The sequence below is a fragment of the Piliocolobus tephrosceles genome, chromosome 13, assembly GCF_002776525.5.
Source record: "Piliocolobus tephrosceles isolate RC106 chromosome 13, ASM277652v3, whole genome shotgun sequence".
NCBI lineage: Eukaryota > Metazoa > Chordata > Mammalia > Primates > Cercopithecidae > Piliocolobus > Piliocolobus tephrosceles.
In genome coordinates, this window is record NC_045446.1 from 98,198,317 (window position 1) to 98,213,584 (window position 15,268).

Below are 15,268 nucleotides of genomic sequence, written 5' to 3' on the forward strand. Positions count from 1 at the left end.
GTTTCTTCATTAGTGCATTATTGAAAAAAAATAGAAACCGTTTTCTATGATTGCTTAGAATCAGTGTTTTACATCTTTGTCTCTCGGGTAGCCTAGAAAATATTACGCATTAGTGGATTTGCATTTGAGCACAACATAACACATAAAATATAATAGCTATGTTTGTCGCACTGTTTATTCTGTGTCAGGCTCGATCTTTGTGCATGTTAATTCATTTAGATACTTCACTCTACTGAGATGGACATTATGGCTACTCCCATTTTACAGATGAGAAGATGGAGGTACAGAGAAGTCAGAATACACAGTTAGTTGCTGAGCTAGGAGTTGAGCAAAGGCTGTTTGGATCCAGAGCCCTCTTTCTTTCCCTTTCTTTCTTTCTTTCTTTCTTTCTTTCTTTCTTTCTTTCTTTCTTTCTTTCTTTCTTTCTTTCGAGACGTAGTTTTGCTCTTTGTTGCCCAGGCTGGAGTGCAGTGGCACAATCTCGGCTCACTGCAGACTTCGCCTCCTGGGTTCAAGTGATTCTCCTGCCTCAGCCTCCCGAGTGGCTGGGATTACAGGTGCCCACCACCACGCCTGGCTAATTTTTGTATTTTTAGTAGAGATGGGGTTTTATCATGTTGGCCAGGCTGGTCTCGAACTCCTGACCTCAGGTGATCCGCCTGCCTTGACCTCCCAAAGAGCTGGGATTACAGGTGTGAGTCATGGTACCTGGTCAGAGCCCTCTTTCTTACCCAGCACAGCAAGCTGACTTTTTTTCCTAATGGGAAACAAATTTTCTGTTTCTTTGCATTTTCATTTTAAAGAGCAATTAAGTAATGACCAGATTTAACAGTACATAAGATAATTTTGTTTCTAAAAAAGAGAAAAAAAACACCACCACAACAACGAATATTGCTTTAGGATGTTGACTTCTATAAAGATGCCTGACTTACTAGGAAACCATTTTGGAAGTGAACAAGTATTCTTTTTTCTTTCTTTTTTTTTGTTATACTTTAAGTTCTAGGGTACACGTGCACAACGTGCAGGTTTGTTACATATGTATACATGTGCCATGTTGGTGTGCTGCACCCATTAACTCATCATTTACATTGGTATATCTCCTAACGCTATCCCTCCCCCACTCCCCCCACCCCACGACAGGCCCCGGTGTATGATGTTCCCCTTCCAGGTGTTCTCATTGTGAACAAGCATTCTTTTAATATTTGTGTTGCTTTCTCAAATTCAATGAGAAGGTGACAAATTTAAGACCTAGGCCCAGAACTGAGATAAATTTTAATTATTTATTTATTTATTTGAGATAGGATCTCACTCTAACACCCAGGCTGGAGTGTAGTTGTGTGATCTCAGTACACTGTGGCCTCGACCTCCTGGGCTCTGGTCATCCTCCTACCTCAGTCTCCCAAAGTGCTGGGATTACAGGCATGAGCCACTGCATCTGGCATAATCTTTTAAATCTATAGTTTTATGCCAAGGGGTTCTCTGTCTGAATTCAAGATTTAATAGACTGTCTAGGTGTGGTGGTTCCCGCCTATAATCCAGCATTTTGGGAGGCCAAGGTGGGTGGATCACTTGAGGCCAGGAGTTCGAGACCAGCCTGACCAACATAGAGAAACCCTGTCTCTACTAAAAATACAAAATTAGCCAAGTGCAGTGGCGGGTGCCTGTAATCCCAGCTACACAGGAGGCTGAGGCAGGAGAATTGCTTGAAGCCAGGAGGTGGAGGTTGCAGAGAGCTGAGATTGCGCCATTGCACTCCAGCGTGGGCAAAAAGAACAAAACTCTGTCTCAAAAAAAAAAAGATTTAATAGTCCATAATGACTGAGTGCTCTGTATGAAATCTGGCCCTTTCCTCCACTGACAGAACAGTAATGGGGATCAAGAGTTTAAAGAATCTGGGTCTCTAGGTCCAGATCAGTTAAAAGTGGCAAGGCACAGTTGTCCATTCAAACTTCTAGCTGCTTCATGGTTCATAAAAGTTGAACATAAAACCTGGGAGACGAAATAATTTTATATTCTTAAGATAACCACATGCATTTTATAGTTTAGCTCAGAGTTTAGCAGAAATTGAAATGAAAACTATGGATTTTTCCATATAACTCTGAAATACTGGATCTACTAATAATATCTAGGAGTTAAATACTGCTTTTATTTTTATTCTTCTTTTCCATAGTCATTTATTGAGCCTGTTTTCCTCCCACACTCTACATACTATGTTGAGATCTTTGGAGGAAACAAATATGGCTCAGATAGGGACCCTGTTCTCTGAGAGCTTTTAGGAAACAGCAGATATGTAAAGAGCCAAAACCTAAGTCAAGACTTGATAACGACGATGAAGAGGTGTAAGTAAAATGCATGGGAAATGCAGAGGGGCCAGCCAGCAAGCACTTCCTGGGACAAACAGGGAAGGCAATAGGAAGATGGCAGTGGAAGTGGTACAAGAGGCTAAAGAATAGCCTGAGCAAAAGCTTGGAGATGGGGGCACCGCAAGGGAGGTCGGGGACTGGCAAGTAATCCAATATGCCTGGAGCCAGGACTACATGCCAGACTGTGAAGGTTCTTTCCGGAATCCTGCTGGGCTATAGCCCTCACGGTGCTTCCCCACAGTCTGACACTCACCAGCTCACCAGGCACCCCTTCTGATTTGGAGTGAGGGCAGCAGGAGCAGGTTTCTGAGAATGGCAGGTGTGAGGGAGATGCAGCTAAAGGACCAGAGGGTGCCTGGAGCACAGCTGGGATGCTACCACCAAGTGTGAGGGCGTGCAGCGAATGGAAGGACACATGCTTGCCTAAGAGTGCCATGGTTGGGTGTGCTCCCGTGGACTTGGGTGGAAGAGTATAGGACTCAGCAGTTTTCGGGGCCCAGAGTCTCTGCACCCACTCCCAGGCCTTCCCACAAGTTAATTTATGTTTCTGATGTAAAGAGTTTCCACTTAGAGAGCCAATAAAAGCAACAGTGGTATCATTAAAACTATGCTGGTAAAAGCCCCCTGGAATTGGTCATTTCAAGGGATACTAAGTTACCTCATCTTCTGCATTTACCCACAAGTCCTATTGATGCTGTATCTGAGATATTTCACATATATCCCCACTTCTCCATCTCCAGTCATTCTGCCTGAGCATCAACTTTTTCACAATTTCTCTTCTGGACTCCGCTCCATCCTTCACACCACCAATAGAAAGATCTGTCTAAAACGCAAATTTGATCTTATCAATCCCCTGCCTAAAAATCTTACAATAAAGTATTATCCAAAATCTTAACATGAGGCCAGGTGCAGTGGCTCATGCCTGTAATCCCAGCTGAGGTGGGCAGATCATTTGAGGTCAGGTGTTTGAGACCAGCCTGGCCAACATGGTGAAACTCTGTCTCTACTAAAAATACAAAAAATTAAGAAAATTTTAAAAATCAAAATCTTAACATGACATAAGGCTTTTCTTTAATCTGGCAAACACTACTGGATAATCCAGTACCATTCAAGTCTCATTTGCTCACATTCCACTCTTCCACAGGTACCTGTACTCTAGACTTGTCAAATTAATTCCACCTCCATTAAATATTCTCTCATTTCCACACCTTTACAGACACCATTCAGAAATTCTCAATAGAGTTGGGTGGAGCTCAAGAATATCCTTTTCTAACTGGAACCCTGGATGATTTCCCCCCAAGTGTTGGTGGGGCACACTTTACCCACTGAGGAGGACCTCCATCTGGATAACCACAGGCCGTTGAGATCCTACCTGTCCAAAATAGAATCTATGTCCTCCTTCCATTGCAGTCCTTCCTATCCACCTAATCAACAAATCCTGTTGATTCAAACTCAGAAATCCCTCTCAAACCCATCCACATCTCTAACATCTCCCTGACTTTACCCTAGTAAGACATTTATCATCTTTTGGCTTTTTTGCTGTAATAACCTCTTAACTGTCCTTTGTGTACAGGTTTTTGTCCCAATCCAACCAATCCTCTACGCTTTATTCAGAGTGATCCATATAAACTGAATCATGCCACTTCCCTGCAGACATCCATTTGCTCTCAGGTGAAAGTTGAAATTTTTTTCTGCATTCATGAAGCCCTGTATGATCTAGTTCCTGCATACTTTCCAGCCTCATAACTCACCTTCCGAGATCCGTTCTGCCATAGGGAATTTTTTTTTTTTGAGACAGGGTCTTGCCTAGCTGCCCAAGCTGGAGTACAGTGGCATGATCATGGCTCACTGCAGCCTCTACCTCCTGGGATCTAGCAATCCTCCTACCTCAGCCTCCTGAGTAGCTAGGACTACTGGAGTGTACTACCACACTGGCTATTTTTTTTTGTAGAGATGGAGTTTCACCGTGTTGGCCAGGCTGTTCTTGAACTCCTGGGCTCAACTGATCCGCCTGCCTTAATCTCCTAAAGTGCTGGGATTACAGTCGTGAGCCACCATGCTTGACCTGGGATTTTTGCTTATAACCCAATGACACAGGACTGTAATGAAACTATTAATAGATAATGATCAACCTCATCATTTGGCCAGTTTCTCTTGAAGCAAGGCTAGCAAATGAAAACTCTGTATGACCATTTAAACAAAATGAAACAAAAAACAAAAACAAACAAAGTTTCGATCACCCTCATTGCCGACGAAAGCCCGGCCTGCTGTAGAAAATCAGATAGGCCTCTGAGCCTATGCACATTTTGTTGTTTTGCCTAGAACACTTTTCTACCATCTCTTTGCCTGGCTGACTATCTCGTACTTGAAGAATCACTAGAAATGTCATTTTCTCCAGGAGATCTACCTGGACTTTGTCTAGAAGACATACCCCTCATATGTGCTCCCGTGGCATATGGAGTTTCCCCATCTTAGCATTGTTCTTGTGTGTTTCTCTACTTCCTTCTGGTTGTCCTCACAAGAGTACAGCCTGGGAATGCAAGGCCTGTTTTGTCCCACAGTGCTGCACATGGTATTCTTCAGGCAGTTTTGCTGAATAAATTAATGAGTGTATTCATTCTTATCTGTACCACATCTGCTCTTCCTCATATTGTTCATGATCATCTACCTAGTTTCCTCAGTCAGAGTGGACAGTTCATCTCTACTTCTCTCTCTTCCTTACCCACCACATTCATTTCTTAGGTTCTCATGAGTCTACATTCTTTTTTTGAGATGGAGTCTCGCTCTGTCATTCAGGCTGGAGTGCAGTGGTGCGATCTCAGCTCACTGCAACCTCTGCCTCCCGGGTTAGAGCGATTCTCCTGCCTCAGCCTCCCAAGTATCTGGGATTACAGGCACCCGCCACCACACCTGGCTAATTTGTCTAATTTTTAGTAGAGACGGGGTTTCATCATGTTGGCCAGACTAGTCATGAACTCATGACCTCATGATCCACCTGCCTCGGCTTCCCAAAGTGCTGGGATTATGGATGCGAGCCACCTCGTCTGGCCTACATTCTAAATCTTGTACAAATCTGCCCATTCTTTTGTTTTCCTTCTTGCCTCTACCTTAGTTTAGGCCACCATTATCTCAGCAATCTCTAATTGGTCTCCCTGACTCTAATTTTGCCCCCTCAAATCTATTCTTTGCATATGGCTAGAAGAAAGTGTCTCAGTCTCCACACTGTTGACGTTTCTTTGTTGTGGTGACCTGTTGTGAGCATTGTAGGATGTTTAGCAGCAACCCTGGCCTCTACACACTGGATCCCAATTGCACCCTCCCCTCTTCAGTTGTGGAAAACAAAAATGTTTTATTTTTATTGAGATAGGGTCTTGCTCTGTTGCCCAGGCTGGAGTGCAGCGGCACAATCACGGTTCACTGAGGCTTGACCTTCTGGGCTTAAGCAATCCTGCTGCCTCAGCCTCCTAAGTAGCTAGGACTACAGGTGTGTGCCACCATGCCTGGCTAATTTTTTAATGTTTTGTAGAGATGCAGCCTGACTATGTTGACCAGGCTAATTTCAAACTCCTGGCCTCAAGTGAGCATCCTGCCTCAGCCTCCCAAAGCACTGAGATTACAGGCGGCCACCACATCTGTCCTAAAAATGTTTTCAAACATTGCCAAATGTCCTTTGGGTGACAAAATCACGCTTGGTTGAAAACCACTGAGCTACAGTAATCCCTCTAAAATGAAGACCCAATTATGTCACTTTTCTGTTTAAAAACCGTCAATGGATGCATGCACACACATGGAAAGATGCCAAAAGGTTAGTGTTTGTCCAGATGAACTGGCTTTGGGTGATTTTATCTGTCATATGTATAAAACAAGAAGAGTGGCATTATTTTAAAAGAATTAATGGCTCCCCACTGCCTGCAGGAATGAGTCCAAGCTCCTTAGGGGCATTGCACATATAAGGCCCCTGTGTTGTGGTGTCTGCCAACCTCTCCTCCCCCATCTCTTATCAGCCCTCACCTTGTACTGGGTCACTGAACTTCAGTGACCTAGATGAATTCCTGCCTTGTCCACTCTCTGCACTTTGGTTTATGTCATTTCTTCTGCCAAGTGCAGCGTCTGGATTCTTAATTGCCTGGCTTAGTCTTATTTGTTTTTCAAAAATTAGCTCTCCTCTTCCAGGAAGGGATCTTGATCCTCTAGTGTGAGTTAAATGCTTCTACATTTTTTCCTGGCAGGAACATCATGCGTCATCATAGCACTCACCACCTTCTACTGTAATTGTCACTGTACCCAGCTGCTACTTAGGCAGCTAGGCCACATGGCATCCCTGTGTGAATTCTAAAGGGCACCCCTTTCTCAAGACCCCTTCCTGTCATTTGCTGGAAATTGCCATAAGACATGTACAAATCCACGACGGTCATGATGCAAGTGGCATATCCTAAAGTTCCGTGGCGTGCTGCCTGCCTGACCTATGCAGCAATATGGTGTTCCCTACTAGAATATAAAATCCTCCAGGCGGGGACTTTGCTTTCATTTCACTGTTTGATTTCCAGCACTTAACATAGGGTCTGATCCAGAGTGGGACAGAAGCTTGATAAATAAATGAAAGGGAAGCTATTACCTGGCTTTTATCCCCCATGCCAAAAATTCTGACAGCCCTTACCAGAGTGAGAGGAAGCTAAGCTGCAGCAGTTCCCAAACTTGAGTACCCAAATATTCTGGAGAATTAAAAATAAATAAGTAAAGCTCCCTGTGCCTTACTTCAAAAGCACCAGGTTGGAGCCTGATTGTCGGTCTTCATTTAACAATTGCTGATGAGATTCTAACAATGATCGATCAGACCAGCTGGGAACCATAAGCCACCCAGGATAAAACTCAAAACCACCCCCTTTGTCTTGTTTCTCCCTCTTGCCACCACAATGCTGCCATTTATCTGTGGACACCATGCCTGGAATCACAGAAGGAGCATTTCCAAAGAAGGAGCTTGCTTTCTCTGACTTCTTCTGCAATCTAGGTGTCTTAGATTCCTGTGTCTTCCAACTCAGACATAGGCACTCAACTAGCAACAAGCAAGAGTACACAGTAGAGCATTTGGAAGGAGGAGGGAGGGAGGAGGAGAGAAGGGGGGTAACAGAGAGAGATCAAGAGACAGAGAGACCAGGAAAAAAAAATGATCTGCCCTTTTAATTTTCCAAAATAAAATTTGACCTTTTTACTTATGTAACCTAGAGGTTGCAGTTGGACTGTCTGAGCTGTGTACACCCTACGGGTCAGGAAAATTTGGACATGCCTGAGAGTAGCTAGGTGGATCCCCCAAAGCTCTTTGCATCCGAAGGGCAATGCGCATCACTTATTCGTAGTGGGGAAGGCATCACTGGAATACTTGGGGGTCTGGAATAAGAAAGGAACAACTATAGATTCTGCTTGGCAGCTGAGAAGACTGCATGTATAAGCTGATGACATACACCATTGGATGCCCTGTGGAAGGCATTGGTGAGATGACAAAGTTACTGAAATTCTATGGTAGGGGTTGAGCACATGTTACATGCACTAGATACCCTAGAACAAGACCCGTGGAAACATGACTTGCAGGAAGATGTTGAGGGAAAGCTACATGTGTATATGTATACTTTTCTTGGATTTATTGGCTAGGAATGTATACATTAAAACATGAATGGAAAGTATTTTTCTTTTTTCTTGGGGTTGGAGTAGGGTCAATCATTTATGAATAGGATTAAAATCATAATGGGATAATTTGGGAAGTGTTTATGTTTGAGAAGAGGAGCAAATCATATTTGAGGCAGAAGTGGTCAATCTTTTTGCTTTTTTTTTGAAACAGAGTTTTACTCTGTCACGCAGGCAGGAGTGCAGCCGTATGATCATGGCTCACTGTACCCTCCACCTCCCAGGCTCAAGTGATCCTCCTACCTCACCTTCCTAAATTGCTGGAACTACAGGCTTGCGCCACCATGCCCAGATAATTTATCTTTTTGGTAGAGATGGGGTTTCAGCGTGTTGCTCAAGCTGGTCTCAAGATTCCTGGGCTCAAGTGATCTTTCCGCCTTGCCCTTCCAAAGTGCCGGGATTACAGGCGTAAGCCGCCACGACAGGCCTTTCTTTTTACATTTTTTACAAATTCACCAAGTCACTGTGTTCCCATGGCTTTTTATCTCTGATATTAGGAAATCAGAGCTTGAAGATATCATATGCTATTATTGGCTAGGCCTTAAAGGGAACAAGTGAATCTGGTGAAATGATGAAGTCCATGTTCTTCTGGGGAGGGTTACCTATTACCCAGTGCATTTCTCAGTTAGAACCAAAGCTTAAAAAAGAGAGAAAAAAAAGTCTCTGATAAGCACGTTTTAAAGTGCTGATCAGAAGGCTATCTTTCACCTTGTGTTGATTCTTTTTCTCTGAGTTGCAAAAGATCCTCTAAATTGCTTTACTGATTTGTTTTCCAGAGCACTGAGTGTGACAGTCAAGCCCTTGATGGCTTCAGCAAGTAGAAACCTGACTGTTGCCTGCAGAGGATGACTGTGTGTCCGTGGGCCATTTGTCAGTCCCTCCCAGGGTGCTTGTAGGTAAGGAGGAGCTCCTGAATCACAGTCCATTTTGCAGATTGATTTTCTATTTCAGATCAACACTGCCAAAGTTAGGTTCTACCTGAGATTATAGAGCCCTTCATAATGTATGACCTGATTTATATCACCTCCTCATAATACAATGCCCCCTTTAATAAACACTTCTTCTCCCACATATAGGATTCATATCCAAATATTTAGGTCACATTCAAATTTTAAAATAAAAACAACATGCTTTTATATGTCATCTTCTGAAACCTCTTAGGAGCAAAATCCAGTGCCTTTAATTATATTCTGCACCAGCAGAAATAATAAATACTTATCAATATCAATAATAAGATAAATGTTAAATATTCCTGTTTATGTTTTGAAAGTAAAATGTATTTGAAGATGACAAATTCTGAAAACTACTAAACACACATAAATATACTTAAATGATGATATTTATTTTATTTCTGCATGTTGTGTGTATGTTTCAATTCTCCCCGTTAAAAGACAGCTGCAAGTATTTTGATATCTAAGAACATTTGCTAAACAGAATGTTGCAGGAGTTTTAATGTTTTCCGGTTTGGTCTGTAACCAAAAAACATGATACCCAGAATGAAGATTATAGATCTATATCTTCTTTGATCCACCTTTGCAATAATTTGCAATATGAGCTTGGAAATAACCTGCCCATAGAATTAACAGGTTCCTCAACTTTTCCCAGTTTACTAATATTAGATGGTTCAGCTATACAACATTCTGCCTTAAAGAAAATCACGTAAGATACAAATGATATCACAAATCCTAGCTGTACCGTGCAGTGGAAATATTTTTTTCTCCCTCAAAGAAATATTTACTGTGCAAGAAACATTTTCTCAATTTTAAATCCCCCAAATGCGAGAATCACTAGTCTCTCAAAAATTTTTACAAAGAGAAACGACTCACCTATTTGAAGAGTATTTCCTTGCTAGTGACTCTGGTAGCTACGGTCACATAAACCTACATTGCGGTCAGCTCTTTTTTTCATCAGACAAAAACAGCCTCGGGTGAAAGCTGGAAGTGAAAAACCCTCCATTCACCCAAGAGGGGAGGACAGTGGTCTGCTAAATCCAGCAGCCTCATCACACGACCCACCAGCTGCTTGCTGCCTCTTGTTTCCCAGCGACAGTGACCTCCAACACCTTTTATTTAGTGCTGCAACACGCCGTGTGGTTTGACGGCACACGGAACACATCACGTGCCAAGCCAACACCTTTAGAGGGTGGGAAGCTTTGCAACCAGGAAGACATGCCGAAAATATTTAGCAGTCAGCTCGATTGCACTTAAGCATAACCTTGCTTGTTTTTCACAAAGTAATCCAACAACTTACTGAGTCAGGTGAACTGATTTGCACAGTTCTAAACTGGGAACCATCTGGAACTAAGTTTCCACTGCTCCAAAAGCTTCTCCTCCCTCACCTTATACATTCTGAGCAAACACATGGAAACAGCCCTCAGTATTTCTAGTAACAGTAATCACATTTCCTCCCTCTGTTTTAGAATTCTATTTTTCTCTAGTTTCTTTGTTCATCTCACATTTTCTCTCAGCTAGTCTTTATATCCCAACTCTCCTTATGACCAGGACGTGACCAGGACACATACTCTGCAAAGAAGGAGTAGTTTTTATTTAAATGTATCTTCCTGGCCAGGGCATAGGCCAGACTCTTGGAGCAGTGGAAAAACTGACAATCACTATTTCCCAATATTTAACCCATCACTCACCAAATGCACCACCAACGCACTCTGCAGTTCGTTAGAAGTTGGATTTCAGGTGAGCCAAATTTCATGGTTTCCTAAGAACTTTGTCACTATGCAAGCTAAGTCCCATTTCCTTTGTTATGAATACCAATTGAATTGAAATTCTAAGAACAAACATTAAACACTTTGAACACAAAACAGGCTGCTGGCCTCTGATATCGGATAACAAATGGGCCGTAACATGACCTGAGTTTAACTCACCCTTTCTGTCCCAGCGATGGAAGCTTTGAAGTCTCCTTTCCAGATTTCCTGAATGAGAACAGGGAAGCAAATGACGACCTGAAGCTCATCCGGGAAGAAAAAGGTGTTGGCTTTTTTGGATTAGTTACATTTTTAGATCTTGATGTAGGTAATTCTATTGGATCTAAAAAAAAAAATTGTAAACATTTTGCATCAATTATTTCCAAGTAAATATACTTGAAAGAATGAAGCCTCTGCTCTTACGTCACTTTCTCCCTCTATGCAGACTAGAAACAGGGCAGGCAACCTCACATGAAGACGTCAGGGACTAAGGGAGTCAGAACAGCCTCTCTCCTGCGCCTCTGATGGTTCTGCCGCATAGAGAAAACTCAAGTAGTAGGGAATCTTTCCACGTGTACTGTGAATCAAATTCCGTACAGTGTTCTTCCTCACCCAAGCTAGGAAGTCAGGGACCCCATTCAATTCTCATGTTGCTTAACCATGCTGTCCTTCAGAAGTTTTTATTTCAGTACCTTATAACAACGGTGATAGATACATACTACATAACTTCTTATACTGAAGAAAGTAAAGGAAAAGGAAATTAAGTCATTTAGATTGTTCTTCATTCGTTTCCAAAATCTATCTCTGTGGATATGTATTTGCTACATACCTGGTTTATATATGTGTTTGCATGTAACATATACAGGGTGAGCATCCTAAACCCAAAAAACTTGAAATCCAAAATTCCTCCAAAATCCAAAAAAATTTGAGCACCAACATGATGCTTAAAGAAAATGCCCGGCCGGGCACGGTGGCTCACGCCTGTAATCCCAGCACTTTGGGAGGCCGAGACGGGCGGATCACGAGGTCAGGAGATTGACACCATCCTGGCTAACACTATGAAACCCCGTCTCTACTAAAAAATACAAAAAACTAGCCGGGCGAGGTGGCAGGCGCCTGTAGTCCCAGCTACTCCGGAGGCTGAGGCAGGAGAATGGCATAAACCCGGGAGGCGGAGCTTGCAGTGAGCTGAGATCTGGCCACTGCACTCCAGCCCGGGCAACACAGCAAGACTCCATCTCAAAAAAAAAAAAAAAAAAAAGAGAGAGAAAAGAAAATGCTCATTGGAGCCTTTCAGATTTGGGATTTTTGGATTTGGGATGCTCAACTTTTCAGTTTATATAATGCAAATATTTCAAAATCCAAAAAGATCTGAAATCAGAAATACTTCTGGTCCCAAACATGTCAGATAATGGATATTCAACCTGTTTGTGTATAATATATATGTATAGATAATATACGGGTATTAAAAATTCAAAGGCAACATCAACATATACAAAATCCATAATATTGGCCAGGCACAGTGGCTCACGCCTGTAATCCCAGTACTTTGGGAGGCGGAGGTGGGTGGATCACCTGAGGTCAAGAGTTCAAGACCAGCCTGGCCAACATGGAGAAACCCCATCTCTACTAAAAATACAAAAAAATTAGCCAGGCATTGTGGCGCACACCTGTAATCCCAGCTACTCAGGAAGCTGAGGCAGGAGAATCGCTTGACCCCAGGAGGTGGAGGTTGCAGTGAGCCAAGATGGCGTCACTACACTCCAGCCTGGGTGACAGAGTGAGACTCCATCTCAAAATAAATAAATAAATAAAAATTTAAAAAATCCATGATATTATAATGATTTTGGACATGCTGACTTTAAAAATATTAGGGGAATTTAGGACAAGGGAAAAGTCAGGAAGGTATGTATGGGGGTGATCTAAAAAATCTGAGCTGTGAGTCTTTTTACATAGATATGTTTATTATGAGAGTTGCAAGATATTATCAATATAGAAGTTTAGAATTATTTTTACATGTTTCATGATGTTACTAATGTTAATAACATGCAAAAAAGTAGTCCATGTGACTCTGCGTCAGTAAAAAGATACTTTATTTTAGTATATTATAGTTTCTAGTGCACTTTGGTTATCTTCGCAATAGCCCCGTGAAAGCAAGTTTTAGTATCCTTTTAATCTACATAGAAGGCATTTATTAGAACTCATTCATGGAGTTTACCAAAGTTCCAGAAGTGTGGCAGCTCCTCCACCACCTTCCCTCCCTTCTCCTCTGATCTCTGATTCTCCTTTCCTCCACTCCTCCCCTTTTTCTTCCTCCCCCTTCATCATAGTCATCCCATTTATTTAAGTGCTTACCCTGTTCCAGCTTAATATTTATTATTTATTTATTTATTTTTTGAGGTGCAGTCTTACTCTGTTGCCCAGGCCAGAGTGCAGTGGCATGATCTCAGCTCACTGCAACCTCTGCCTCCTAGGCTCAACTAATCCTCCCGCCTCAGCCTCCAGAGTAGCTGGGGCTATAGGTGGGCACCACTACGTCCAGCTAATTTTTGTATTTTCTGTAGAGATGAGGTTTCACCATGTTGCCCGGGCTGGTCTCAAACTCCAGGCGCCTGCCACTATCTGCCTCAGCCTCCCAAAGGGCTGGGATTGCAATTGTGAGCCATCGCCCCCACCCAGTTTAATACATTATACACATAATTTTACTTAATTCTCATAACCACCTTATGAGGTGTAGGTATCATTGTATGCATTTAAAGATGAGGAAACTGAGGTTTACAGAGAGTAAATGACTTGAATAGACTCACATGAATAGAGACAGAGTACATTTGAATCCAGGCCTCTGTTGACATCACAGTTTATATTCCTACCCACTATGCTATCTTGTCCGATTCAAAAAAAAAAAACAAAACAGAAAACAAAAAACCCCAAGACATTATTACAGTAAAATTTCAGTTCACTTTTTTTTAAGTGTATATTGTATTACAAACTTTTGTGGCTTACGACTTTAAAATATTTCTAAACACGGATTGGTTACATTGGAGATCCACTGGGCCATTATCTACAATACTATGCCACAGAAAAAAAGAAACCAACTTTAAATCTAAAATCTTTTTCTTACCGTTTTTTGCCATCTCCTTCCTTAGCCTGTATGTAAGTGGTTGTTTTAACATTTGGCTAACATCTGTTTCATTGCAAAACTTTTTTCTTTGAATTTCTTCAAACCATTCACCAGTCACTCCCTGAAGCCATCTGATATCCCTCTTTGTCTTCTGAAGTTTGCTGAAATAAAATAAAAACATTAGTGCAGTCTTTGTTTATTTTCTTAACATCAAGCTCATCCTTAAATCAATGTACTTTTTTTCTGAGATGGGGGTCTTACTCTGTCACCAGGCTGGAGTGCAGTGGTACAACCTCGTCTCACTGCAACCTCCACCTCCCGGGCTCAAGTGATCCTCCCACCTCAGCCTCCCAAGTAGCTGAGACCACAGACGCATACCACCATGCCCAGCTAATTTTTTCTATTTTTAGTAGAGATAGGGGTTCACCATGTTGCCCAGGCTGGTCTCGAACTCCTGAGCTCAAGTGATCTGCATGCCTCAGCCTCCCAAAGTGCTGGGATTACAGGAGTGACCCACCTGGCCCAGCCTCAATGCACTCTTTAAATTCATTCACATCTAATGCCAATTCATGTGATGGGCTAAACTTTACCTAATGGAGGAGCAGCATAATCTGAGTCTAGAAAAAAAATGGCTCTAATCAGAATTTCCCTTTCAACACTGCATGTATTTTAGGTATATTCTTTTTTCTTTTTCTTTTTTAGTATTCTTGTAAAATATGATGGCAAAGTAAAAGTTTTTGCCAGTAGTTAAACTAATCATCAGGCTGATGAGGACAACCTGGATTAAGCAATGTGCTAAAACCTGACCTAATAATGCAATTGAATGATAGATGTTCTAATGACATGCAGAAACTAGAATATTCTCATTTTGATTACTCATTCATTCACTTGTTAATTCATTAAATGTTTATTGAGCAATGTTAATCAATTTAGTGTTTATGAGGCCCCAGGTAGGCAATGGATTCAACAGTGAATGTAACAAATAGGATACTTGCTTGTCCATCCAGTGGTCAAAGATAAAAGCTAACGTGAAGAAAAGAAATTATTGAATGTAACACTCTTATTATTATTATTATTATTTGAGACAGAGTCTCTCTCTGTCACCCAGGCTGGAGCGCAGTGGTATAATCTTGGCTCACTGCAACCTCTGCCTCCAGGGTTCAAGTGATTCTCCTGCCTCAGCCTCCTGAATAGCTGGGATTACAGGCGCCTGCCACCACACCTGGCTAATTTCTGTATTTTTAGCAGAGACGGGGTTTTGCCATGTCGACCAGGCTGGTCTTGAACTCCTGACCACAAATGATCACCCCTGCCTCGGCCTCCCAAAGTGCTGGGATTACAGGCGTGAGCTACCGCACCCTGCCGAATATAATGGTCTTAGATAATGAAGTTCTTTACACACAAAAA

The 15,268-nt window shown here is 42.1% G+C and overlaps 1 protein-coding gene across 1 annotated transcript in view; it reads right to left on the bottom strand.

The window, feature by feature from the left end:
- EXPH5 (exophilin 5) overlaps nt 1-15,268 on the bottom strand; it is a 92,021-nt gene that overhangs the window by 19,834 nt on the left and 56,919 nt on the right. Inside the window, exons 2-3 of the mRNA XM_026451982.1 lie at nt 13,862-14,022; nt 10,921-11,083 (exon numbers count right to left, since the gene is read on the bottom strand). Coding sequence (XP_026307767.1) covers nt 10,921-11,083; nt 13,862-14,022 — 324 coding nt within the window. The remainder of the gene's footprint in view (nt 1-10,920; nt 11,084-13,861; nt 14,023-15,268) is intronic.